The sequence below is a fragment of the Pieris brassicae genome, chromosome 10 (assembly GCF_905147105.1).
Source record: "Pieris brassicae chromosome 10, ilPieBrab1.1, whole genome shotgun sequence".
NCBI classification, from domain to species: domain Eukaryota; kingdom Metazoa; phylum Arthropoda; class Insecta; order Lepidoptera; family Pieridae; genus Pieris; species Pieris brassicae.
This window is the reverse complement of record NC_059674.1, coordinates 743,499-770,258: the sequence shown is the minus strand read 5'-3', so window position 1 is coordinate 770,258 and position 26,760 is coordinate 743,499. Positions and strand designations below refer to the sequence as shown.

General features: G+C 32.0%; 1 protein-coding gene across 2 annotated transcripts in view; it reads left to right on the top strand.

The window, feature by feature from the left end:
- Positions 1 to 26,306, top strand: part of LOC123715635 (proton channel OtopLc-like) — a 30,034-nt gene extending 3,728 nt beyond the window's left edge. The window contains exons 1-14 of one of the 2 annotated variants that reach the window (XM_045670830.1): positions 5,812 to 6,007; positions 11,568 to 11,640; positions 12,049 to 12,111; positions 16,125 to 16,272; positions 16,643 to 16,751; positions 17,222 to 17,371; positions 18,462 to 18,612; positions 19,674 to 19,870; positions 20,214 to 20,355; positions 22,293 to 22,424; positions 22,976 to 23,075; positions 23,956 to 24,111; positions 24,369 to 24,618; positions 25,177 to 26,306. In XM_045670830.1, coding sequence (XP_045526786.1) covers positions 5,972 to 6,007; positions 11,568 to 11,640; positions 12,049 to 12,111; positions 16,125 to 16,272; positions 16,643 to 16,751; positions 17,222 to 17,371; positions 18,462 to 18,612; positions 19,674 to 19,870; positions 20,214 to 20,355; positions 22,293 to 22,424; positions 22,976 to 23,075; positions 23,956 to 24,111; positions 24,369 to 24,618; positions 25,177 to 25,497 — 2,028 coding nt within the window. In that variant the 5' untranslated portion in view covers positions 5,812 to 5,971 and the 3' untranslated portion in view covers positions 25,498 to 26,306. Of the gene's footprint in view, positions 1 to 5,811; positions 6,008 to 11,567; positions 11,641 to 12,048; positions 12,112 to 16,124; positions 16,273 to 16,642; positions 16,752 to 17,221; positions 17,372 to 18,461; positions 18,613 to 19,673; positions 19,871 to 20,213; positions 20,356 to 22,292; positions 22,425 to 22,975; positions 23,076 to 23,955; positions 24,112 to 24,368; positions 24,619 to 25,176 lie in introns of those variants that run through there. The other variant, XM_045670829.1, reaches the window with a different exon arrangement.
- The last annotated feature ends 454 nt before the right edge of the window (positions 26,307 to 26,760 follow it).

The window sequence follows — 26,760 nt, the reverse complement described above, 5'->3', positions numbered from 1 at the left end:
TAAACATCCTTTTTAACGAATAAAGTTATTTATTTTCTTTTCAACTACAAAAAACAATAATAATGTGATGTATGATAACAATGACATGATTATTCGATGACGATTAAAAATCAATCACTTAGATAAGATCTTGCGAAGTCAATGTACGTTATTATGTTATGAAATCGACATTAATCCACAAACAAATACCAGCTAAATAACGTGTCATACTATTTTTTTACGGGCACTCTTGATGTCAACCCCCCAGAGACTCTTACCGAAGGCAATTTACGCGGTTTGCTAGTATAATAAGTCTATTTAGAAAATAGCTTCGTTCTCAAACATCACACGTTGCAAGGAGGACAATCAGGTAGTTATAAAAATATGTTATAGAAAGGATATGTGTGCAAATGACTTGAGAACTTTAGAAGGCGCCAGGCTAGATCCATGTAACTTCCTCACAATCGAGTAGCTCGCACCATCTCAGCACACTACTTACTCTTTGTATTGAAAAATTCGCATGAGTACAAAGACAAAATATTAAACTCGAATGTTAAGCTAAATGGAAAGGTCTTCGTAAAGAATCCTTACAGTGTGTATAGCATTAACTGATTTATAGTTTAATATGAATTATTTTATCAGTGCCGATTGATGGTCTTTTTGGATAATCTTTGAGTGTATTGATGTATTTAGTTTTCCAAGCACTTGTGTTAAATTTAAACAAACTACACTTATCAATCACTGATATGAATATCATTGTATACTGTAAATAATAATAATACAGTGGCACTACAACCTTAAACGGTTAAATTACATCCGTTTCTGACAAGTTGGGTCTGTCCGTCTTTCACATGTGACTTATGTATTCACAACACTATCACTATTGGTGCACCACGTTTAAGCCACACGGACACCGATAAAAACCTATGTGAATTGTGCATAATATGATGCAACCACATCCTTACAAAACACTGTATGATGTGTGTGCACTTTTGTGTTTTTGAAATATTGAAAATGTGTTTTGATTATGCCCATTCAATATTTATTGTTATCAACACCATATTATCTTAAGATATATGTTACGCGTCACGTTGTTTGTCCACGTTCTAAAGTCCTAAATTTGCACATAGTGTGCAGTTTGATCTAACTTAAAAGATAGCTTATATATATATATATATATATATAAACTCCTCTTGTTCTTGGACCGGTTTGAATGTTTTTTTGTATGGTTTTGGTGGAGCCCTGGATGCTTTATTGCGATATTTAGATGCGGTATTTTCATACTTTGTTTAATATCCTAATCGGTGTATTGGCATTGTTTCACACTTTCGGTTACATTTTTAAACGGATTCACAATTTTGATAAAAATATTATATAGCGTTTATCAAGGATAATATAAAATTCTAATAGTTAAATTCCAATTGCTCTAGAAGTTTTGAAGCCTTAAAATAAACAATCAAATCCTTCTTTTGTATTATATTAGTGTAACAGAATCTATTCTTGCATAATCACGTCACCTTTGGAGTCACATGCTTTTAGAAATTGTGCAAATAACCACAGATATTAGAAATCACGATTATGGCTTGTCTCGTGGAACGTTAATTTTTGATTATATTATCTATTGATAAGCATAAGCTGGATTAGGAATAATTTACAACTTTTAAATATCATTTTAAAAACAGGGAAGTTATAATAATCTATTTTGCGAATATGCATAATGTACGATATTATATAATATTTACCGTAAGACTGTATCACAGATATTTGATAATAATAATATTTATTTATTTGCTCTTACAACTCGTACTCGTATTACATCGTACTGTTATAGTGGTACAATCTTAAGTTCGCATATTCAGCCATACATAATGTCATTCAAATTCTTCTTAAAATTTACAATTTTAAATAATAATAAGAAATCGTTTATTTGTAAAGAAAATGCAAAAAATAGGCATGCAAATGTCACATAAATTATTATAATGCCATAATAATAAGTTGAGTTATTTATAATTGATATCCAATATTTTGGGTATACTCTTGGTACATAGAAGTTACATATTACATATCATATCATTATAGTATATTTTCACAATATTAAAATTATTCCGTTGAAAATTAATATTAATTATAAAGTTTCACGAAAATAAACATTAATAGAATATTTTTATTCCAAAAGTAGTACATTAGGTGTTGATTGGCATTGCCTTGTAAAAGGTGTTTTTCATATTAAACACTTCAAAGGCTATTGTTATTAATATCATTATTCAATAACGTATGACTGCCTTCCTTCTGGTATTGCCAATCCCTTCCTATAGATTTCTTCCTGCCGGCTAATTACCCTCAGACTATTGACCACCCAGCGGCGACCAACGTCCCGATCTCGCAGGATAAGGTCTCCCAGGATGAGGTCTCGCAGGATAAGGTCTCACAGGATAAGGTGTCGCAGGATAAGGTCTCCCAGGATGAGGTCTCGCAGGATAAGGTCTCGCAGGATACCCCGCGCCGTTGCGAAAAGCCGATCGAACTACGCTCTCCAAAACTACCCGAGCTAAACTGTTAATTCCATCCAAAGCCAGGGTACGGACACGACCTCAGGGTATAAATCTAAATTAATATTATCTTAATTAACTTCAATTTGTTTATCTTTAAACCATCAATAACTGCGAACATGATATAACGGACTCGAATTAAATACAAAATTGTAATTGCACCTTATTACAGTCGAAAATAATTACAAAATAAATACTAATTACTCAATTAAGTAGGTATTAAATGGAGAGGCTCTCGATAATTATTTTCAAGTGCTAGATAACACTTTCAATATAAATAAAAATTATTCAATATCAATTAATTATTTTAATAATTCCACGAATTTCTCATTAAGGAAATTGAAAATTATATTTTGTATAAACTGTGTCCTCAAGTATAAGTAATAACTTATATATATATATATATATATCTTTAAATATTTTAAGTAACTATTTAGATATGTAATTAATTCTTATATGTATCCAAATCAGCATGGCCTAGTGGCTTCCGCGTGCGACTCTCATCCCTGAGGTCGTAGGTTCGATCCCCGGCTGTACACCATTTGACTTTCTTTCTATGTGCGCATTTAGCATTCGCGCAGTGAATTAAACATTGCAAAGAAACCGGCTTGACGTAGACCCAAAAAGTCGACGGCGTCATCACCTACTTGCCCATTAGATTACCAAATGATCATGAAACAGATACAGAAATCTGAGGCCCAGACCTAAAAAGTTTGTAGCGCCACTGATTTATTTTGTTTATGTATCTAAATGTTTCCTGTAAGCCTTAGACACGCATGTCAATCTTTATCAAACATAATCTTAAAAGCTATAATATCATATGTGAATTCAAAATCATTTATTCATATAGGTAACACAATGTACACTTATGAACGTCAAAAAAGAAATACATAATAAATGCTTCTAATTTTACATTTACTGCCAGATGATGTTAATGTGACAGATGTATAGCGAAAATGGAGATTAGAGTTGGAATGACACATTATGTTATATAATTATTATTTAAAATTCGTCTAACAGACTGACGACCGAGAGACAAAATTTATTTTCTAATCAATAGGAGAAAAGAAAGATCTATACGAATTGCAAAGTATGATTTTTTTCTTATAGAAAATCTACTACAAAAAGAATCGGAATTTCAATTAGCATTATTTTCTAAAGGCCTATAACTTGAAAACTAAAGATCATTAAAAATTTTACGTATTTGCGTTTATATCAACTAGAGGTATGATTGACCCGAATGTAAACAAATTCTACGACCTCGTATTTTTTGCCCCCAATTCGCTAAAACAAAACGACGCAAATTTTATCTTTTATTTATTCCTATATATTATTCATAATCCATAGATTCAAATATCCTCAATGTAATATAGCCAAAACGTTAACGATTACGTATATACGACGAACGTTAAAAACTAATAATCTTCTTGTTGAGTGTGGGAATGTGGAATGTTGGGATCCATCCAAAAAAAATCTATTCGACACATATTTTCTTCGAAAATACGCGATTCGTGATAATATTAGGGAATGCAATCCCGATCTCGCGGGATCTCGATCTCGCGAGATCCCGTGTAATTTTTCGGGATCAATCCCGAAGCATAATATGATGAGATTCCGTTCGAGATTGACGGGATTGGGCTGCAATGGTCAGCGATTCTACACACATCCGCTCGGGACGCTTCACGCGACATTGCACATTACATAGGGTACATTGCAATGGACATTAGATGCCGGTTAGCAGATAGAGACACTTCAGAAGATACTCTTTTTTTAGAAGCTACTTTCAAAATCACCAATTTTAATCTCCTTGAGCTATACCTACTTTTGTTTTGATTATGTTCATGTAATTAAAATTGTTAGTTATTTAGTTCGTAATGTTAAAGGATAAAGGCTTTTGTTTTCTTTCAAATAATATTTTATTTTAATTAACCTCACTATCCCAAACATGCAGTTTTCATCGTATTCAGTCACGTGAATTATTTTTTTAAACTATACGAGATCCCGAAAATTCCCGAAAGATCCCGAAAAAACTATCTCGAGATTCCCTAGATAATATAGAGTAGTTCCAGGCTCACATAATCCTTATTATATAGATTTACAATACGTGTTAATACTTTAAACATAATTTGGACTAGGGAAAATGAGTATTAGTATGAGTTCAATCAATAAATTAATTCCGGTCAACCAGTATAATTGTTCCATAAACGTATTTACACATTAATAGCCTCCAAATTTCACTGTTTAAGAAAAACATCTGTCTCTTCATCACAGTGGTTTTAGAAACCTTGCTGTCTTATTGATTTGCTATTATTGTTACTTTATTCCATCATAATTATGTATTTACAATGTATATTCGCGGATGCTTGGCGGACCAGAAAAGTCCCCTCGTGAGTTGTATGCTGCGATCTACTCGATTGTGAGAAAGTCGTGTATGGTTAACGCTGCGCCTTCTTAAGTTCTTGTTATTGTAACACATGTATATATTTTCTAAAACTTTCATAAGTATATGATTGTCCTCCTTGTAACACTTGATTGAGAGCGAAAATAAATAAAGAATGTTAAAAAGAGAAAAAAAGTTACTTCAGTTAACAACCATTGAGACTGATGTAGGTTTTATGGGTTTAATTAAAATAATCGAGAGGAAGCTAATAAAATCTATCACTAATCGGGCATTAGCTAAATGCAGCGTTTAGATAAATATATATTAAGCAATCAAGAGATAAATTATTTAAAGTGTAAGGTAAATACAGTCGTTAACGACCCAATGAAAATCTTCACCGATGGCTTTTTCGCAGTTATTATAAACAATAAATAAAACTTGCAGCTGGGTTTCATCATCGGACGTCGAGACAGAATACAAAATCTAATGGATGATCTTAATCATTTACTACCAATACAATTGGTATCAACTGTTAATTTACATACCTTGCCAGTAAAAATAAAATTTATTGTCAAAACTAATTACCACGTGTTTGTGCTATTTATTTATTTGTATATAATTGTAAGAAATTAAGCATATGTTAATTTAGTAAATAAGAAGTTAAAGTTCATAAGTATAATATTGTTTCATTTAGATTTAGCCTTATAGTCGGTAATACCTTCATAAAATGCTTAGCTGTTGATAGGTAATAGAAGCATTTTTTCTAACATCTTATTATTTTTTATTATTATATGATGAATAATTAAAACTACACATTCATAATGTGTAGGCATTTGCCGTAAAAATAACAACGTAATTTAGAAACTTGCCTTGGGGTCGGTAATACCTGCATTTACCTTATAATAATAATACATAGTTCTTATCACGTCCTAAGTACATACGTCACAAAATATTTGTAAGCTGATTTTGATTAATTAATTATGATAATTTTATCGTGTAATTTTAATTGCAATCAGTACAGTTCCAACCAGTGTTTGGCAAACAAATCGTTTTAATTCAACATATGCCGGAAATCGAATTACATAACCAACCAATGAAGGTGAGTAACAAAGATTTTATGGAGTTATTAATAATATATGTTTAATTATAAAGTTTGATTAGAACATGCGTATAGGTATCGTTAGAGCTACATCCTAAGATCCTCAAGAAAAGGCATCTACGACCCCATTTGTAATGTATAATTGTAGTCTATGTTTTGGTCGTGTTCTGTGGTGTAGTGGTTCGACCCTCGATTTTCGTTTTAAGCCTAAAAATTTTGCTATGCTTCCTTCTAAAGACTGTAGTGAGTGTTGGCTTTTCCGTAATAAAAATCTACTAAAACTATATTTTTAATTCCATAAAAACCTTCCACAGAATTCAAGGAAATAATAAAAAAATACTCGAATTTATGAAATTATTTATTTATTGCGTAAACCTTACAGCTAACATATATTATACATAACAATAAACAATTATACTAAATAAATAACCAAAGATGGAATACATTATGTATACAAAAAGGTACAAACATTGTGTGTGTGTTTATGTATCGCTATGCATATTCTAGATACAAGGGGCATATTCTACAGCTTTTATTGATTTATTATTGTATGTACTGGACATTGTAAATAACTTATTGTACGGCCTTTGAATTGATTAATATGTCTATCATATAATTGTTAGTGAATGGATTCGATTACCGGCGAAATAAAAACACCTATGAGACTGTTTTTAATTTTTAGTCGATTGCAAAAAGTGTCGTTGTAAAGGCCTCATAGCGATTGTTTGTGAGGCGGGTCACTCTTGCGCAGCCAACTGGAAACCTTTAGCGTCCAACCGGGCGCATGTCACCCCCCTGCCACCCAGTAGGCCTATTCCGGAGTGACGGTCGTAATATCGCGTAACAATATTACTGCGTTTGCTCACTGCAGCTTGTTTTCGTCTTCAGGCGATTGACCACCCAAGGGAGCACAAACAGCTCGAGCTAAGCTGTAATGGCCTTAAATGCTTATAGTGAGGTTAAAATCACGAATAATTTTGTTTATTATTTATGGTAAATTCCGTTAGCATAGATTACAAATTTATTTTATTTACTTACAATTTTTGCACAAAAATGTAAGCCTCATCGCGACTGACGCCTGGAATATAGCGCTTCTCTTCCAGGCGTCCATAAATATATGTATTTGACATTTATTTTACACAAACAAAAAATTTTGGAAACAAACTCGCGCAAAATGCAATCTAATTCGATTTCAAAATTACAAACTTTTCTTGAGTGCAATAATTGTTTTTGCGTTTATTACATAACGAGAATAATGACGTTTAACCACCCACTCCCGTTACCAGTGCTTTCGCTTAAACAAATTACAGTGTAAGCTATAAATTACAGTAGCACAAAAATACAGTAGATCACAATACAGTAGAACATTTTATCCATGTATTTTTAATACATAGGATATAGACAATATCCTATCAACCACGCGATCAGACAGATCTGTGACCGAGAAGCTAACCCGAGGAGTGTCAAATGTCCAAAAGTAAATAGCAACTTTATATACTAAAACCAGGTCTGGTTGGGCGTCTTCCGCAGATCCAGGGCGATGACTATTTATTCTCAAATGCTGTCGTTGTCTACATAATTTGTTGTTTGTTGCGATTTTGGGACATTGATACTATAAAAAACGATAATTGGTAGTAGCTGCTTGGCTCTGTAAATACTTTATTTATTTGGTTTCCATAAAGACATCATTTAATATTATGGTCTAGCCTTACTTAAGACTAATAAGTAATGTAATTTCACTTTACATCTTCTTTCTTCTTTTCAATCTTGTCACTAGGCTCGTGGTGTCAAGAAGTTGAATAGCCTTGACATTCACGAATTGGTAGAATTTATCAAAATGTCGCAGAATGTGACTTATCCATACCTCAGCACGTGATGTGATCATAATGATAATTTTAGCCCTATTATAGGCACTAGCCCCTCAGGAAGACAGCCAACAGCTATGTTATCTCTTGAATCTATAATTTTATTATATTATTAAATACGTATTTCGATAAAAACAAATTAAATTCTTCAGATTTTTTCCCAACAGCACAGTATATCTACTGTAATTAAAGCGAGTGTTACTCTGTGCGGACACTTCCCGCCCCAACGCCTCGCTTGATGAAAATTCAATCTCTTCATTTATATATTTGCAAACGACTGCTAACTGGCCACAACTCAATAGCATTCATTGGTGCGCGTCAATTGAACAGCTACAAGAATAAACGTTTGCCTGCAATAACATTTAATAAATACTGCTCTCCTTTAACTAAAGAACTCTGTCTAATTATGTGTACTCTATGGTAGAAGTGACAGAGGTGCAAGGGTTTTACGCTTAACTAAATATAGCTAGAATGTACTCTACGGCAGGGCGCGAACGATTTGGGAATTTTTAGAACAGCAAAATGCATTATGTTGTTAGCCTTTGATTTTGTAATTTTTGGTCTCTTTTGTTATACTTATCTATGACTATTTAAATACAGATATTATTTACCGTGGGGAAGATTTAAGAAAACAAGTGAAACGATAGAATAACATGTGAATTAGTGACCGTAAATAAGACTTGGCTTAAAGGTCTCGTTACCAGGCCATAAAATTATTTAAAAAAAAACCAGATATTATTCGCCGTCGGCATCTATTATCGAGGCCACACGTTGTGTCTAGTTTGTGCGAACTGTTTTTCTTTTTCTTTATTCAAAACGAAAACAAAAACAGTATACCGTGTGGCCTTTTTGATAAATAAATAAAACAAATATTTTTATAGTAAAACATAAATTATAATATATAGTTATCAATCAAAACTATAATAACGGACTTTATAATTTACAAAGTTACTGGTTGGAATAAAAAAAAACGAATTGTTATTTAAAAAAATGTTAATTCAAGTCAATTGTCAATTCCACAAAGTTTGTTTGCAAAGACAAGCAAGTAAATACATTGATCGTACGATTACGAATTGGTAGGTTTTAACACAATTTCTCTTGTTACAGGTGTACAAAACTGTTAGTATTTGAGTACTATTGTTTATTAAAATATACTTAAAAAACAAATAAGGCATTATATATTTATTAATGTGACTCAGAACGATTATTTCAAATCACCGAGCAATTTTCTGCGAAATCCATTTAAAAATTGTATGATTACAATGTTATTACATGTCTTAACTGACAATAAAGATATCGTAGAACTATTCCAATTTTGTTATTACGTCAGGACTTGATACTAAAAAACTATCGAAGTGATAACAATTTACGAACATTGTTTCTGTTGCGTAAATAGAATATTGATTATCCAGTAGTGCTGAAAATAATAAAAGACTCGCCGTCACTCTTTTAATTAGCAAAGGTTGTTTTTACATAATGATACAACCATTACATCATGCTCCTCGTCATTGGATTAGGCAGTTGATTATTGTAATGATAAATTTATTAGAAAACCAAACGTGTCCGAAGTCCCTGGGCAAATTGTAAGCAATATTTTTTAGGATCCCTATATATTCAAGAAGAGATGTTGGCCTGATGGCTTGAGTATGCGATTCTCATCCCTGAGCTCGTAGGTTCGGATTCCGACGGCACCAATCTTTCATATTATTTCAAAACTCATTCATAGTATTAATATGGTGAGAATACGTCATGCCTTTGACAAGAAGTCCTCGGAGTGTATCAAGTAACGAAGAATATCTATTAGTCTATTAGAAATAAAATTATCACGAACTACATATAGAAATCTGAAGCCAATATTAAGATTTTTTTGTAATTGTATCAAGGACACCGAGTTATTTATTATTTCGCTTTAAACTTTTAACATTATTATAATTATTAAAGTTTTATTAATTCATATATCGTTAAAATATGTATTAGTTCTTAAAATTAATTTTAGGTCTTATCCATGTTTTTTTTTTCAATTTTTCTTAGTCTTAAGCAACATTCATGCAATTCCCGCTAATTATATTACATCTGTCCAACTTTTCCTTCGTCTTCCTGTACATCTCTTTCCAGTAGGTCCAAAAATATTGACAATACATCCCGCGCTCTAGATTATACATATTCCCAAATGATTCGCTTTGAAAACAATTTATAACGTAAATGCAACTTTGCTAAAAGCAAAAAATAAATCGGCTCGGATGTAAAGCTGTACAAAGCTACTGGTCAAAAATTTGTTTTGCGAGAACGGTGGTCACTAACAGGATTATAGTGAAAAACGGGTAGTGTCGATCGAGAGAAACAAGCGACTAATGAAGTTATTAATCCGATTTTGTTCGGCTCCCGATGTGCACGCAACACTTTTTTATCGCGTAATATTAAAGTCTATCGGTATTCCATTCTACAGACGCTAACTGTTCTATATAAGCTATTATAAGAGTTCATTTTAACGCATTTTTTTTGCAGCGGCTTAGGAGAAAACTGTTGTTGTTTTTAGCTAGGGAGCTGGCGAGCAAAATATCTATATGATTTCTGAGATCTGATGATATAAGGGGCTGTCAATTGTACAGTTTTTACTAGCACTGTACAATTGACAGCCCCTTAAAATGTAAAAACAGATATACTGTATCATTTGCCTTGCCGTGTCTTTAAGAGCCTTTAAGAGTGATGTTTAGAAACCTTGTCGAAATGAAAATGCACCCAACAGTTAGAGATGTTATATACTCAATCATTGTATATCAGAATAATGTGCAATTAATTGTAAGAATGGGCCTGCCTTTTAAGTATGTGTAAAATATGTCTAAAATCACAAAACATGTATTAGGTTTTATATTCATTCAAATGGTTATTAAAATATATCAAATCCCATTGCTAGTAATTATTATTGGCGTTAATAAAGTAGATAAAATATTGCAGTCAGTATAAGCCTACGTGGTAACGATATTGTCTGGATATGGAACACATTCTATAAGGTCTATTGTATTGCTCTGTTCAATTCTTGTAAAATTTGAAGTATTAGTTCAGTGGAAAGTGATAAAAATATGCTAGCACTTTCAATTGGTATTTACAAAACATCTATATACAATAAATATTTGAATACATAATTGATTACATAACGTTAGGATGAATGACACAATTTTCAAATCAGAATTACGTTACATAGCACATAATTAAAAATGAGTGAATTCTTAAAAATTCAGCTCAGGATATTTGAATTTGTGTGCGCTGAATTTGTATTGTCAATTGACATGACGCTTTCACAGTGACTAAAACGTCGTAATTTGACATATGTCTAAATGAATCTCCCGCGTAAAAACAGCTTCGCCATTTGTTGGTTGGTTTATACCATCCAATTTCTGTCTTGATAAAATAAATATTTTCTGCTGTGACAACCTTCCACGTGGGTTCATTTATTATATAAAAATGATTAATAACCACTTAGACGGATAAATTATATTCTTATTTCGTTCGTAAAGCTTGCATGATAAGGAGGAGAACTTAGTCATGCTTTCGATCTCGTACACCGTATGAGGTGTATTAAAACTCGTAAACGTATGTCAGCCACAGCTAATTAATAATATAAAAGAAAAAAAACTATAGTCGAGCCGATTTAATTAAAGGCGCAACCACTTTTAACAATATTATTTTAATTTCAGAGCCCGGACAAATTGAACAAACTAAGTGTGGTCATCAGGGATGATTATTCCATACCACCTGCGACACCAGCTAGTAAGTGGCGATATAGAGTAAAATAATTTGTAAATAATCAGGATCGCTTCTCGTTTGGCAGTTTCCTAAAAATATTAATCAAAAACAACAATTTGTAAAGGTTTTATAATCTGCTTTTAAAGTATTTTTGGAATGTCCCATAGCTGGTAATGATTAAAATCTTGTTTACCGCCTTTTAACCTCTATAAAAGTAAACCAAAGTTTACCATGATTGTAACCATAGTAACGATAATAGATAAACGATAACCATAGAAACAAAATTTAAGTAATATTGCAGTGATCTGTGGGATATTCCAGAATATCGTTTTACTTATTTAGAAAATCTTCACGTCTAACGCACGTAACAGTTGTTAATAAATCGTGAAATATCTTTCAAAGTGGAGGTTAATATCAAAATTATCATTTCAGGTGAAAGAAACAGTCAAAGCCCTTACATCTATAACAACAAAAATGGTGACATAAAATCGCTAAGTAAGTAACCAAACCAAACATATTACATAGGAAGTTTTATATTAGTTAATGTTAGAAACATATTATTAATAAATTTACAAATATTTAAACATGGTTACGTGTAGAGTTGGGAAGGGCCATATGTAGTCCCTATTATTTAATAATAATGATAAAAAATTTAGTTGCATCTATAAATTATCTAATAAAATTTAGGGTACGATAAAGAGTAAACTACTGATAATCCACTACATTTTTGACCCTGTTTGACCTTGTGAATAATTCTACAATAATAATAATTAAGCATCATTTATTCCTTTAAACGTTCATCCATCTTTACAAAAACAAATTCATACAGAAATAATTATATATTTTTTTCCAACGCTTATGGCGTAAGTCTAACTGGCTCCATCTCTCTCTATGTAAGCATTATATATTCAAATATATCATAGCCCTTGTTATTAAGAACTCTTTCAGGCAACCTTCCCTTTAAAAAAGCTTACAACTGAGCGGAAAGAGAATAATTTGAAGTCGCTACAGTGCTGGATTGCCTATTTATGTTGTCAAGGCATTACGTCATTATAGTTCGAGATATTGATGCTTAATAAGATTTTTTTGTAAGTTTTACTTCTTTTGACGCCAAATTAGCATAGTCAACATTTTAAAAAAAATGTCAATTTCTTTAATTACGTAGAATTTTTTTTTTTGGTATTTAAGGAAACTTTATTTAAATAGATAATTAAATACCTTTTTTCTATTGTTTGTGTCATTTTTTCTACAAACGTAGAATAAGGCGAAAGACAAAAAAATTAAATGATTTTTATCTCGTTACGCCAGAGAGACGTATAACTTCTAACGTGTGTACATACCTACACACATGTTTTTTTTAAATGACATAAAAATTACATCACTTTGTCTAACTGCCACGTTTAAAAGCGATTTTATTTTGGTTATATAAAAATCATTAATTATTATCAATTTACATACATTTCAATTAGTTGCATATGCGGGTTAACTGGTCATATAAACTAGCTAACACCGCAACTTCTCGTTAAATAATATTGCCGATACGCAAAACATTGAAATGAAAAGGGATTTATGGAGGCTATTTTTAATAAAATAAAATTAGATAGATGCATAAAATCAAAATACCATTTAGGTAACACATACGTCAATAAAATACTTCATAATATAAATTTACTGCCAGTTCTTAATCCAATAAATACTCCGCCGCTCGATCGTTAACTAAAATCAAAGTTTAAAAGTCCCTAAAAAGGGGAGATTTTGACGCTCCCCTGCTGCCTAGCTTCTCGGCCACAGATTTGCCCGATCGCGTTCCTGATAGGTTACATAAAGGGTCGAAAATAAGTAATGAAATTTTTCGCAATAACCAATTTTTTAATTAGCCAAATATTAAATATCTGCTAATATGCTTCTTCCCCTTACAAATTCTGTCTTAATGCAGTCGTCTGATTGGCTGTTTTAGTTAGCCAATTATTGTACTAAGGGCTAACTAAAGAGTTACAAAAGTGTTTTATAGATATTTAAATTTACCGAATTATCGTTTATTTTGTTAGGTGCGTAATGTTTTGTGTTTGCTTATGTTTCAATTAGGACAACTAAGATCATAAATGCGATAACAATTATTTTTATAAGATTATCGTGAGTATTATTTGGATGATCTCATGCATAACACGCGTTTATTGTTTTTACAATATTAGATATTGTTTTATTATCTTTAAATAGGTCTTAGTAAGTTAGGGAATTGGTAAAATGCTACTATGTCGGGTTAAATAATTCGGGGAAAATCACAATATATAAGCGACCTATCCAGGTAACTGTTTGCGCCAGCCATACACCATTATTGGGTGAATTCAAACTACTGTGTTTTTATTACTTGGATTTATACACAATACGCAATATAATACATTTATCTTATGAATAATTATCTTATTTTATTTCCTCTTTCTTAATTGCTTAAATTTGGAAATCCCAAATCTAATTATGACTCAAAAATTACTAACTGATTGTGAGTATGACTCAACGCTATTTATTTATTTTTAAGAAAATACGGCAGCTTTGGTAATTAAGAACTTCGTTTCCTCCTTCCTTCCGTTTTCATCACTTGTATTATATTGTTTTCTTATTCGTTCTCGCCATTCTTGACCAACAACTTCTAGAAAACAATAGAATTCTCAATTAAGTAGTTTAAGAATTATAATTAGTCAAAGTTTCTTAATTTTGCCACTGACCGATCATCAAAACTCTGAGGCAGACAGACAATAAATTAAGAATACAATTAGTGTTAAGTGAATATCATCATCGATTATACAGTCCCATGGGGGTCTTAGCCTCCTCAAGTACGTATAAAATTCGCCATTGCCATGTATCTAGTGCTTCCCGCGTCCAATTTCGAATACCTATTGTTTCGAGGTCCTTGGCAACTCCATCCCACCAACACAGCCATGGTCTACCGGGTTTTCTCTTGTCAGTGGGTTGTGAGTTCAGTGATGACAAGAGGTTCTGTCGTCCGCTTTCGGTGCATACGTCCCAACTACTTGGGCAGTTGCACTTTATGAATTGGACATATGGTGACATCTATAATGTTATGAAGTTCTTTATTGTATCGAATACGCCGAACAGTCATTGCAAATAAAACCAAAGATTCTTCCAATCGAATATAAGGAGAGAATTAGAATTATGAACCGATTTTCAATACAATAACTGCATAAATAAATAATTCAATATTGCAGTGAATCAATCAGTGTACCTGTGTATAATATAATAATAGAATCAATTGTATAAATAGGAACGTAAATTTTATTAGTTTAGGGTTGAAAAATTTAAATAATCTTTTAAAAAAGAATAAATTCACTTGGCAATCGCACTCGAGAGACTGTGTTTCGATGCGATGGCCAAGTCACTGTATTTCTTAATAACATAACACATTTGTTATTTTGATATGGTGACTATAAAATGTTGTAATATTACCTAATTACGTATTTAGACACCTTAATAACACATAAGACCCTCATACAAAGTCTTTTAAGTAGGGACTGAATAAATTAACCGATTTGGTACAGACACACACATCCCACACCTTTTTACGGAAGTCCTGAGTTGCGTGACTAAACTAGTCAAATTTTTCACTTTTTGTCTTTACTAAAGTACTCATTTGTCTCTATCCAACACAGTGTAAGCACAATTTAATAGAAGGAGATGAAACATATATTCTTTAATTGTGTGGACGAGCTGTCAAGCAGAGCAGAAGCAGTCTGACACCTGAATTGACCGTGTCGAAGTATTGTACCCGACCGACGTCACATCAGGCTATCAGAGTTACGGAATAGGGCCACTTGTATCCGGGCACACAAATGTTTACTGTATATTTATAACATATACTCATGGACATAACATATGTTAATAAGATTCGTATCGCTCTAGTATTTAATATAATCTCCACAAAATAATGGAAATAAAAGCAATCTCCCGTAAGGTTTCGACATTTGGTCGAATAGTGGAAATATTTTTAAGAAACAGGGTCAAATTAGACCCAACTTAAAGCAACGTCGTTGACTGTGTCAATCGCTAAAAGCCTCAGAAAAATCAATAAATTCTATATAAAATATTATCTACCACAAAGAACGGTTCGGTGGCCGTCGATACACAATGCTATACTAGAATAATAAGTCCGGAGTACATACCTCGTTACCTCGAAGAAAGGCACACAATATTATCAGCCGTAAGAATTTTGAGAAATTCTATTAGTTTGGGAACAAAGAGAGGTTAGACTGATGCCAATACCTTGCCTCACGATAGTTCACAAAAACGCATTAAACACTCACTATAGAAATCTAAATAGGTGACGTAACTATTATCAATTATAATTAACAAAAAGTATATATCAAAATAAAAATGTGTCTAACGTAACCCGAGTAAATCTCAACAATAACTCAACTAATAAATGTGACAATCGGCCGATAAAAAGTATTTGAGATCACCCTTTAAAAATTATTAACATTATATAAACATTTCAGGTAATTATCGTCTTCAAGTAAGCGATGTGAGATGTGGAAATACGCCTCGTAAACGTTCAGTTGTCACCATGGATGCCCAATCTATACGGTCTATGGAAACGCAGGCGCCTCCACCCACCAGCCCCGAAGACAATGCCAGGCTTTCAACGTAAATATTCATTTATAATCCATATATAACATGTGTCATGCTAAGAGCAAAGTTCGTCTAGTGGCCTCAGTGTACGACTGCCATCTCTGAGCTCGTAGGTTCGATCCCCGGCTGTGCATAAATGGACTTTCTTTCTATGTGCGCATTTAGGAAAACATTGTGAGGAAACCGACTTGCCTTAGACCCACAAAGTCGGCAGCGTTTGTCAGGCAGATAACTTGCCTATGTTCATGAAACAGATACAGATATCTGCCCAGACTTAAAAAGGCTGTAACGCTGGTATATAAACATAATTAGTTTAATAAATGAATTAAATTATTTCGATTTAACAGTTTTTTTTTTAATAAATTTATTTATTGTTTTCTTTCAGAAAATATCAAGCCCTTATACTAAGCTCAATGTATGCAATATTATTAGTCACGCTCGGTTTACTAATATATCCATCGGAACCTTTTGTGGATTTATATTCGCCATCATTGGTAAGTAATATTTGAAATTTTACTTTTACATGTCACATTTCTTATATTTCCGTCATTTTTGTCATCCTTCAAAGTACTTTTTGATTCATCCTTATATATTATTCTATAAACGAGAGGAACACAAACACAAATATATGCTGAATTTGCTTCCAAGGGATTCATTATAGTTTATATAAATAAACTTCAGTTAAACGACTGCAAAAATCTTGCCAGAACGCATCCTCGCCACGAGCTAATAGCCATTATATTGAGTGTATAAGAATACATCCAAACTTTAAAGTTTTTAATGTTATCGTGCATATACATAGTATATATTTTACCTAAGATATATTGATTATATATTATAAATAAAGTAATAGTACAGAAAACACCACCACCTTGAACCTTGCCTGAAGGGCTACATCACAGTACCAATTTTAAATTCCTTATAAACTAGGGTTAAAAGAATACAGTTATATGTTGCGTTTCAGATTTACTCCCTCTGTCTATTAGCTATTGGATGTATATTCCAATTATACTTATTATTCGATATTGAAAGATATAAAGCGATTCTCAAGAAAAATCAAAAGATTAAAGGGATGCATTTGGACAAGTTTGCAGAGTTTTTCAGGAAACAGGAGGTTTGTTATTACTTTTCGATTATTTTTGTTTTTGTGATCTTAAATCTAAGACATATATTAAAAAAGTACTTAGACAATAAAAAGAACATATTTCATAGATAAACAATAAATATGAAACAGAAAACATAAGTACATTAATAAACAAAGAGAAAAAAACATACTGAATATTTCAAAGAAATACAACATTGGTATTCTTAAGCTAATGTATATTATACAATAAAAAAACAATTATACTTAACATATATCCAAAGTTAATAATTTGTATATACATAAAAATGTTAAAATATTTACGAAAGAAAAAGTCTATAAAAATTATAAGAAACGTAATACCTAATTCGGCTGTGCTGTGTAATTGTGTAAAAGTGTGTATGTACGTGAGGCTGACTATGTGGGTGCTCATGATTCAGTTGATTAAGCTCTTTGGTTATTCTTAAAATAACCAAGAGCGTGCAGCGGTCACAAACTGGAAAAATCTCCATTATCATTTTGTAACACCAAGTTTTTTCTTCCGTTCCATGCCTTTACACCAGTCTCCTCGTGACATCTTTGAGCATTACATGAGTACAACATCTATGCATATAGTTAAATTTAAAAAGATTATTTTCAAATCATTCTAGATAATATATACACTAGCGGACACGACAGACGTTTTCCTTAAACATGTCTTCAATATTCATACAAAATTGATCCAGCTGTTTATGATAAGTTAAATTGCACATGCACAGAAGATTTATATATGATGCAGATTTTAAGCGATTATTATTAGCCACATTTGTATTATATTTTAAAATAGGTCAGTGCACTCTTTTGCTCACAGGCGCCGATCAGAGAGCAACTGCAACAATCGATCGGCACTACCGACTAATTGACAATTTACAACCTATAAGATGTCTGTGAAACACCACGCAATGAGGTGTTTCCATTCTAATAAAACCAATGCCATCTTGTACTCTTATTATAATAAAATTTTAACCACTGAAACCACTAGGCCAACACTGTTCTCTCATTATCTATATTTATAAAAATAAACATGAATAAATATCGTATCAACAATTTCTAACTAAATAAGATGCGTTTCTCTTTTTACCAGGAAGATTTTGCAAACGAACTTGGTGATAGGACTCCGGAGATGAGTCGGAATAGCGCCATACCTTCTCCAGTACTCATACCATTGACACACGATTATTGCTTCAGCCATGGACGACATTCTGGAAGTTTTTATTTGAAACTGGGAGCTGCAGGTTAGTTGACTATAGTTTATTTCCAAAAGTGTTTGTTTAAATTAAGTATATACAACGACTAAAAAATAAGTAACTGTTGTGGTCTCTGGCAGAATTACCAGCGCTGTGGTACACATCTGCTCCTCAGCATAATGCTGAGCCAGGGCTAGGTACAACCACAGCACACACGCATTACACTCTTAAAATGTACCTTATTCTTTTTTTCCTTTCCATCACTTTTTGGTATCTTTCTTTTTTGATTATAAGCTTAGTTGTTTAATATAATTTTAAGATTTTGCCTAGATTTCCGACAAAACAAAGTTTAGGTGCGAGCGCTTGCAAAGTTCAAAATGCGAATAGGAAACACCATTATTCTATGGTGTTTCCTATTATAAACAATAATATAAAATTAGAAAAATTTAAACTTATATAAAGAATAATTATTAAATTTAACAAAGTTAATACAATAGATAAAATTAAATTAGAAAAACCGCCTCGTCAAGATTCCTTCGGGTCTTTAAAACCTAATTTCATGAAAAACCTAAAAAAATCAAATTCACTTCAATAAACAATTTAGAAATTTGTAAACAGTGTATATTGGGGTCCTACGTCATGATTGTATCATATCTTAAACCCCTAAATTAAATCAAAATATTCACAACAATTCAAATAATCACACTACAAAATCAAATCCGTTACTACTTTTAAACGCCAAGTTTTTTATTTGTACAAAATGATTGGAGGGAGCGGCAATTCCATGCCATGCCATTTTACTATGCTCCTTTTGACACCTAGACGCATTATTTATTTAGGAAGCAAAACAAATACATCTCAATAAAATAAAAAGTAAAAAATAAAACATAAAACTAACAAAAAGTTTCACTGATAAAAAATACGAAGACAAAGCAAAACCAGTACAACTTGCAATCACGTACTAGACAAAAACCCATAAACTACATTATTAGGCAATGTTAATTTGGACATCCTCCTCTCAAAAGTTGGCCTACAATATCGTTCATATTGCTACTGTAATACCTAAATAACCACGAGCGAGGCCTCAGTAACAAAGTTCTCTCTTTCAGGCTTTGCATTAGGTCATCTAGTGCATTCCGTACTGCTAATTTCAGTACAAGTAGGATATCTACTAGACGAAACAATATCTAACGATGAATGCGTCAACATACTACAAGTTGTGTTTGATGTTGTGCAGCCATTGTACTGTTTTATACAGCTGTATTTCATCTTTAAGTACTGCAATGTTCTGATATTGAGAGGACAGGTAAGCTGCAATGCTGGAACATATTATATTTCGATAAATATCAATTGATAAAAACGTAAGAGTATAGTTTGAAGAGAATGAAATAAGTTGGATATTCTATAAATGTCAAGTCATGCACGCATATTTACAGATTGACTTGACATGTCAAATTAGATTCAATGGCGTCTCCCGCGCTTTTGGACTACTTACAGAAAATGTATTTTTACAGATACATTAATTGTTACTTATTTCTTAATACACTGTGTTCGTAATTATAATTGCAATGAATTCTTTGGTGTCAGAAAGCCGCTTTCTGATATTTCCCTTAGATATGTATGTATATTATAACTGATTCCTTTTCCAGAAACTGGCATATTTCGGGTTCATGCACATGATTGGAAGTAGTTTATGTTTCTGGATACTTAACATTGTACGTGAAACCGTTTTAGCTTTGACGATTTATGCTCATCAAAAGTATGGAAATACCACAAAAGGCGACACTGAAGGTAGAGTTTTTTTAATATTTTTATACTTATATTTTATATTAGGTCCTTACATATGAAATTGGCGTTTTGTCGTACTGGCCACTTTGACCTCAAATACATCCTCTTTGGTTAGGAATTTCAAATTCAAATTTGTACAGCTATTTACTCATGTATTTGTGCTTCGATGACCGTCATTCATTTGTCTTTTTCTGTTTGCGTCACTCGTTTTACAAAATGGAAAACTTAAAGTATCGCATTATTTAGGAGTACGAGTTCTGCCGTGGCACAAGTGCTGCGGAAACGACTCGAAGGGTGAATGATGTGTATGGCGGTCATGTTACAAAAAAAAACACAGTTCGTTTTTGGTTCCAACGTTTTCGTTCTGGAAATTTCGACCTGCAGAACAAGCCCCGTGGACTAAAAAATAAAACTGTTTTAATTCACTTGAAGCAAATTGGGAATATTAAAAAGCTTGAAAGGTGGGTACCTCACGAATTGACTGAAGCAAACCGGCAAACGCGCGTCGACTGCTGCGTTACATTATTGAAGAGCTTCAATTGGAATGTCTAAGACATCTTCCGTACTCCCCGGACCTTGCTCCAACAGATTACCATTTTTTTCGAAATTTGGACAACTTCTTACAAGGGAAAAAATTTAACTCTGATGGAGCAGACCAAATCGCCTTCACAGATTTTATTGATTCCTGTCCGACTGGTTTTTTTTAGTAAAGGGATCAATGAACTACCTATGAGATGGCAAAAGTGCATAGAAAACAATGGTTCATACTTTGATTAATTAAATATATTATATTTAAAAATATTCGACTTTTTGTTACTCCCATACAAAGCGCCAATTTCATATGTAAGGACTTAATATTATATTCAAAACATTAAAAAACTTGACGTTTTAAGCAACAACGCGTCAATCAGTGCCTCTCTTTAATTCCCTTTTTGCCTATTTTAGTATTAATATAAATTAACTAGCTGACCCGGCAAACGTTATGCTATTTAAAAATGTTTACAGTAACAATATCGATATTAAGAATTGAGGGTTGGTGGTTGATGGTTGATGGTAGAATAAAAATAATAATATAAATTAACAGTGTAATGAATAAACCTTGGAAGTAGTTGGATTTGGACTTTTGTATAAAAATATATTGTAAAGATAAATAAATATTTTTGGGCGGATTAAAAACTAGTTTTCGTGGGACTTACGATGATTTTTGTTAAGTAAATTGATGTACTTTATAAATGCGTCGAAAGTTGAATATATTTCAGCAGAGGAGGTATATTATACATATTATGTTTTAAATTATTGTAGAAATATTTTGCCTCTATCGAGGTATGGGCACAATACTTACTAATATTATACGTAATTCTTATTGCAAGGTGCAATTCTATAACTTACAATAGCGGTAGCGATGCTGAACGCTTTTTGTATGCATGTTAGTTGTCTCTCAATATATTCTATATACCCACCACTAAACTGTGGTTATGGAAAGGATATATTCTTTACATCTGTTTAATCGTGATCTTTGCATATTTTTTTAGAAACTAAAATTAATAATTATTATTTTTGTTTTATATTAACGTCTACATTGTTATCTATAATTCTTTATTCCCATTACCATTAGTATTTATTTTTTCCCTACTAGTGTTGTCTTGAAGGTATCGCTTGGCGGCGATAAGGCCGACCGTTGCCTCCTTAATTTATGTTATCTGAATGTATATTAACCAAATATGCAATTCTTAATAAATAAATAACCGAGCCGCTGATGTCGTTACCTTGGAATCGCGCAGAACGGAAACTCACTATTTCGGTCAGAATCGCTGTCAATATTGCAAGCTACAATGTTTGAACTCCTAATTTAGTTGTAATATTTTACTTGTTATAAATATTTTATTGCCTTAACAACTCGATCCGGAAATGTTAACCAACGAAACCGGAACTGTTTTCAGATGTTATTATCCACCTTGATATAAGCGGTCTGTATAAAAAAAACTGCACTGGTTCTCAACTTATGACAACTATTGTCTCCAGCGTATCACCGTATTTATACCCATTTGGAGTTGAATTTAATATTTTAATTGGTGAGTATTACTCGGCGATCATTGTACCAAAACAAACTATACGTCGAAAAAATTGTGCGTAAGCGCCGATGAAGCTGCGTTCAAAATGTGACAATTTAATATTAACTTCGTATGTGTTGTTGCGATGGCTGGAAGCCCAATAGGGTCGGCGTCGGCGCAGCTAAATCGCCGTCACCGTCTATACACAACAGGCTCAAAAAATATTTTCTAGCTATATACTGAATATATTTTCTCTAATAGAATAAACTCAATAACACTTAGAGTATATTAAAAAAAACTTATCGATAACTATTATATTTTTATAATATATATTATATTATATTATATTTGTGATAATATATTTTTAAAATAAATCTTGAAAGTTTTTTTTAGGTCAAGTTAATATTTTATTATGTGGCAATATATAAAAACATTTATTTAGTTGAAACTAGAGGAAACTGTTCAATATGATGATTTGAAAATTAAAAACGTAGGCTAAGTAAAAAAGATACAAAATGAAGGCAAAACGAAGTGTTCAGAGGTGAATTAATAAGATAAAATATTTATTTTAGTTGCCGTATATTATATAATATGGAGCAATATAGGAAATTGCGAAAACATCGACGCAACAGATGGAAGTTCCAGTTACGATGATACTCAAACTATTTGCAAGTATGTAGCTTGTAGTACGAAACTTTATTATTACACCCTTAATTATACAATTGCATTAAAGCACTCTTTTTTCTCGTTCTGTCAAACTTTATTCACTATAACAGAGACAGAATCTAAGTCTGTTTATGTTCATACTCTGTTTTCTTGACTGTCGTTACAATGACCAAATATTTTATGTAACATTTGTGAACATTTAGGTAAACTGCTAACCAAATCTGTTTGTTGTTTATCTTTACTTTCAATCGCGTTTCATAGTTTTACATTTAATTATTATTTATTTACCTACAAGAAATGACCGAGTAGGTTATGAAGTTGCTGAACACTGTAGTACAAAGTTAATATTCACACGAATTTTATTATGGACAAGCCTATTTGTTTATGTACTGGCAGAAAGAACTGATTGAAATAGTTCCGATCTTGACTCGTTCAGATCAATCCATTTTGCCCTTTCTCTCCCACTCTCATTCATTATCATTCATTCGGTATCATTTTCCAATATTTTGTACTGTCTACACGCTGTATTTTCTTTTTCGGCAACCAACTCATTATTATTTTACTCCACTTCTCAGATCACAAGGTTTGCCCCATTCTAGATGGAATCTTGTCCTTTTTCAAATATAAGCTTATCCATATCTAGTAAACTCTCTTCGGTGCTATTAGGCAAACCTCTTTTTTATGTTTAACAACCATATTTTAGATCTGGATGATTATTATTTCATCTACTCATTTTCTTTTCTTCTTAAGAAGAAGATTGAATTAAAATGAATTGGCATTCTGTTCGAAATGATTTTCTTCACATAGGAATTTAGAGAATATTAAAAAAAAAATTATGATGAATATTTGAGGAAAAATTGTAACTTAGTAACAAATTATTTTTTAGAATACCTACAGCGCACGAAGATAATGATTACACAAGTAATATTGTGATATATGCAGACTGCCACGCTTCGAATAAAGGACTGTTTTTGGGCCTAGTTCTTACAGTCATCGTTGTGGGCAACCTCATTATGGGCTTTGTTTTGGGAAACCTTGGAGAGTAAGATATTTTGATTTTAAACAGTTATATCATTTCGATTAAAAAATTAAATATTAATATTGATGGTAATAATAATAATTATTATTGAATAAAATATAAAATGCAACCTAACATTACTTAAATTACATATCTTGTGTCCTACAATAAATCTAAGACCCAAATATCAGACACTGTTGTTCATCTACTTGATTTATATTTTTATTGAAGAAATTATTATCATTCGTCATCGGATTAAAATAACAATAATAACTTTTTAGGGACTACGCAGTAGTTGGATACATAATTAACAACTGTGTTAAGCTTGGTATGCACACCATCATGCTGCTAGCGGTTGTCATAGCATTTAACCAGATGAGGAAACTTGACATAAACGAACATGCCATCTCCTTGCTGGACGATATTCTTCTATTCGTCTGCTTACCAGCGTTTTTCATAGAGACGAGCCTGTCTATGATAGCGACTATTAACATTCTCAATATTATAAGGAGCGTGGATTTCATGATGATGGTAAGTGTTTTTCCTTTTTTTATACTTATTGAATATGTACGTCCTCTATTTTTTTGAATCTACCCTCTGTTTTATTGAAATTATAGTGCGACAAATAAAATTAAAAACTGAGAGAGCTTCTAAATTAACTTTAATTATAGCTTAGATGGACCTTGTCATACGTAATGTTGACAATAGGGTGACAGTGATATTATTCGAACGGGCAGACTCAATTTCTCACTTTCTTTCCGAGAATTACTTCTTTATATTGTAAACGCCTTAACTGGCTTTTAATAGTTTTCGTATTTTCAGTTATAAATCTTTATGTTATCTTAGGGCTTGACAATGTTAGTTTAAGTCTCTGCTGAAAGAGAATTCGCGAGAGCATGTTACGTCATTACAGTTGGGTATAAATCATATAATTAAAATTAAATTACGCCTATCAAATAAGAATTGTATAAATTCGCACGAAATTCTTTGCCCGTTCTCTTTCCGCGCCAACTATATCAGCTTAGCTTCTCTGTGATTTCACCAACAATGTCCATGTCACGAGTGTATGAGATACGATATTTCTAACAGGTAATCCAAGTGATCCTACAAACCGCCTTATTAGTTGATGGATTACGGCGTTGCAGTAACACACGAAAACTGAGAAGAACGAAGCCAGGCAGAGAAATTCTCATGTTCCTATTGATCGGGAATGTCGCCATGTGGATGATTTATACATTTTCATACAAATCCCCCGATTCATTGGATGAGCGGTACAAGTTTTTCGGGAAGGAGTTGTGGAGTATTTTGGGGCACATTTCTCTTCCCCTTATTATGTTCTATAGGTTCCATTCTAGCGTTTGCTTCTCTGATATCTGGGGTGCAGCGTATAAGCCCGGTTCAGAACATTAATATACCTCGCAATTGGCCGCTCGGATTTTACTTGATTTCAAAAATCAATTTGGTAAGACTTTTAAGGTAAAAAAGCATAGAGAATAAAGATAAAGAAGTGTGATGGGGATTTCAAATATAAATCGTTTTATTAATTGTAAAAAAAAAATATTTTTTTTACATTTCACTTAAAAAAAATTGTATTTATTTTTGTAGCTAACGCTCGGCATTCTGATTCATTGCTACTTCAGAAATACGTGATTTAATATGATACGCACTTATAGATAAATATGAAGAGAGAAAAAAAAAAACATCGATTCATAAATTAAAATTTATTTATTACAGAAATACATACAATCATATCACACACTTAGCGGAATATTGCAAATACCAACTTTACGCCAATAGATGGCGTTGATTTCAATCTAAGTATATAACTAAATATTTTAGTTAAATGTCAACTTGCTATCGACTCCCAAAATTAAGGCAGTAAGAACTTTGTGAAAAATGTAATAAATCCGTTAAAATCAACGCACATTTACTTTCATATCTTTTATTTAATTTATATACAGAATATTATAATTTTAATGATAGTATATTAAATTCATTTGAAAGCGACTGTGGTTTGGTTAGCAGTCTTGTTAGAAGCGCGACAAATGCTCAAATATACAGCTCAATTTCGCATTTATATTGTCAATATATTGACAATATCTAATGCCTAATATTTTTTACTTTTATATTTATGTGCATAATAATATTATGTAAAGTGACATTCCGTATCGGAATATTAAGGTAAATAATAGTTATGTAAGCTATTTTTAAGAAATACTGTACAAATTATATTTTATATAAATTTTATATGACTATTTTTATTGTTTTATTTGCACGTATACCCAGTTGTGTTTGTTAAATTCGTTTAGTATAAGTGAAATAGAAATTACACCATTTATATTTTTACAAAAACACAGAAACAAAATCTTCACGTATTTATACGAATATGTTACCTCATATGAACTGGTGCGACGCCATTTTACCTGTACCATTTGATTTGAATTTTTACAAACATTTTAAACAGGATTACAAATTATTTTTAAAGTCTTGTAAAAAGTAAATTTTATATATATTCTAACGTGCAATATGTTAAGCAATATTGTATATACTTATATATTATACTTATCATATCTTTTATACTTAATGTATATATAATGTAATACACTTCTGAGTAAAAATGTATACGCATTCCTTAAAAAAATAGAACTGACTTATCATTTAAAAAGTATTAAA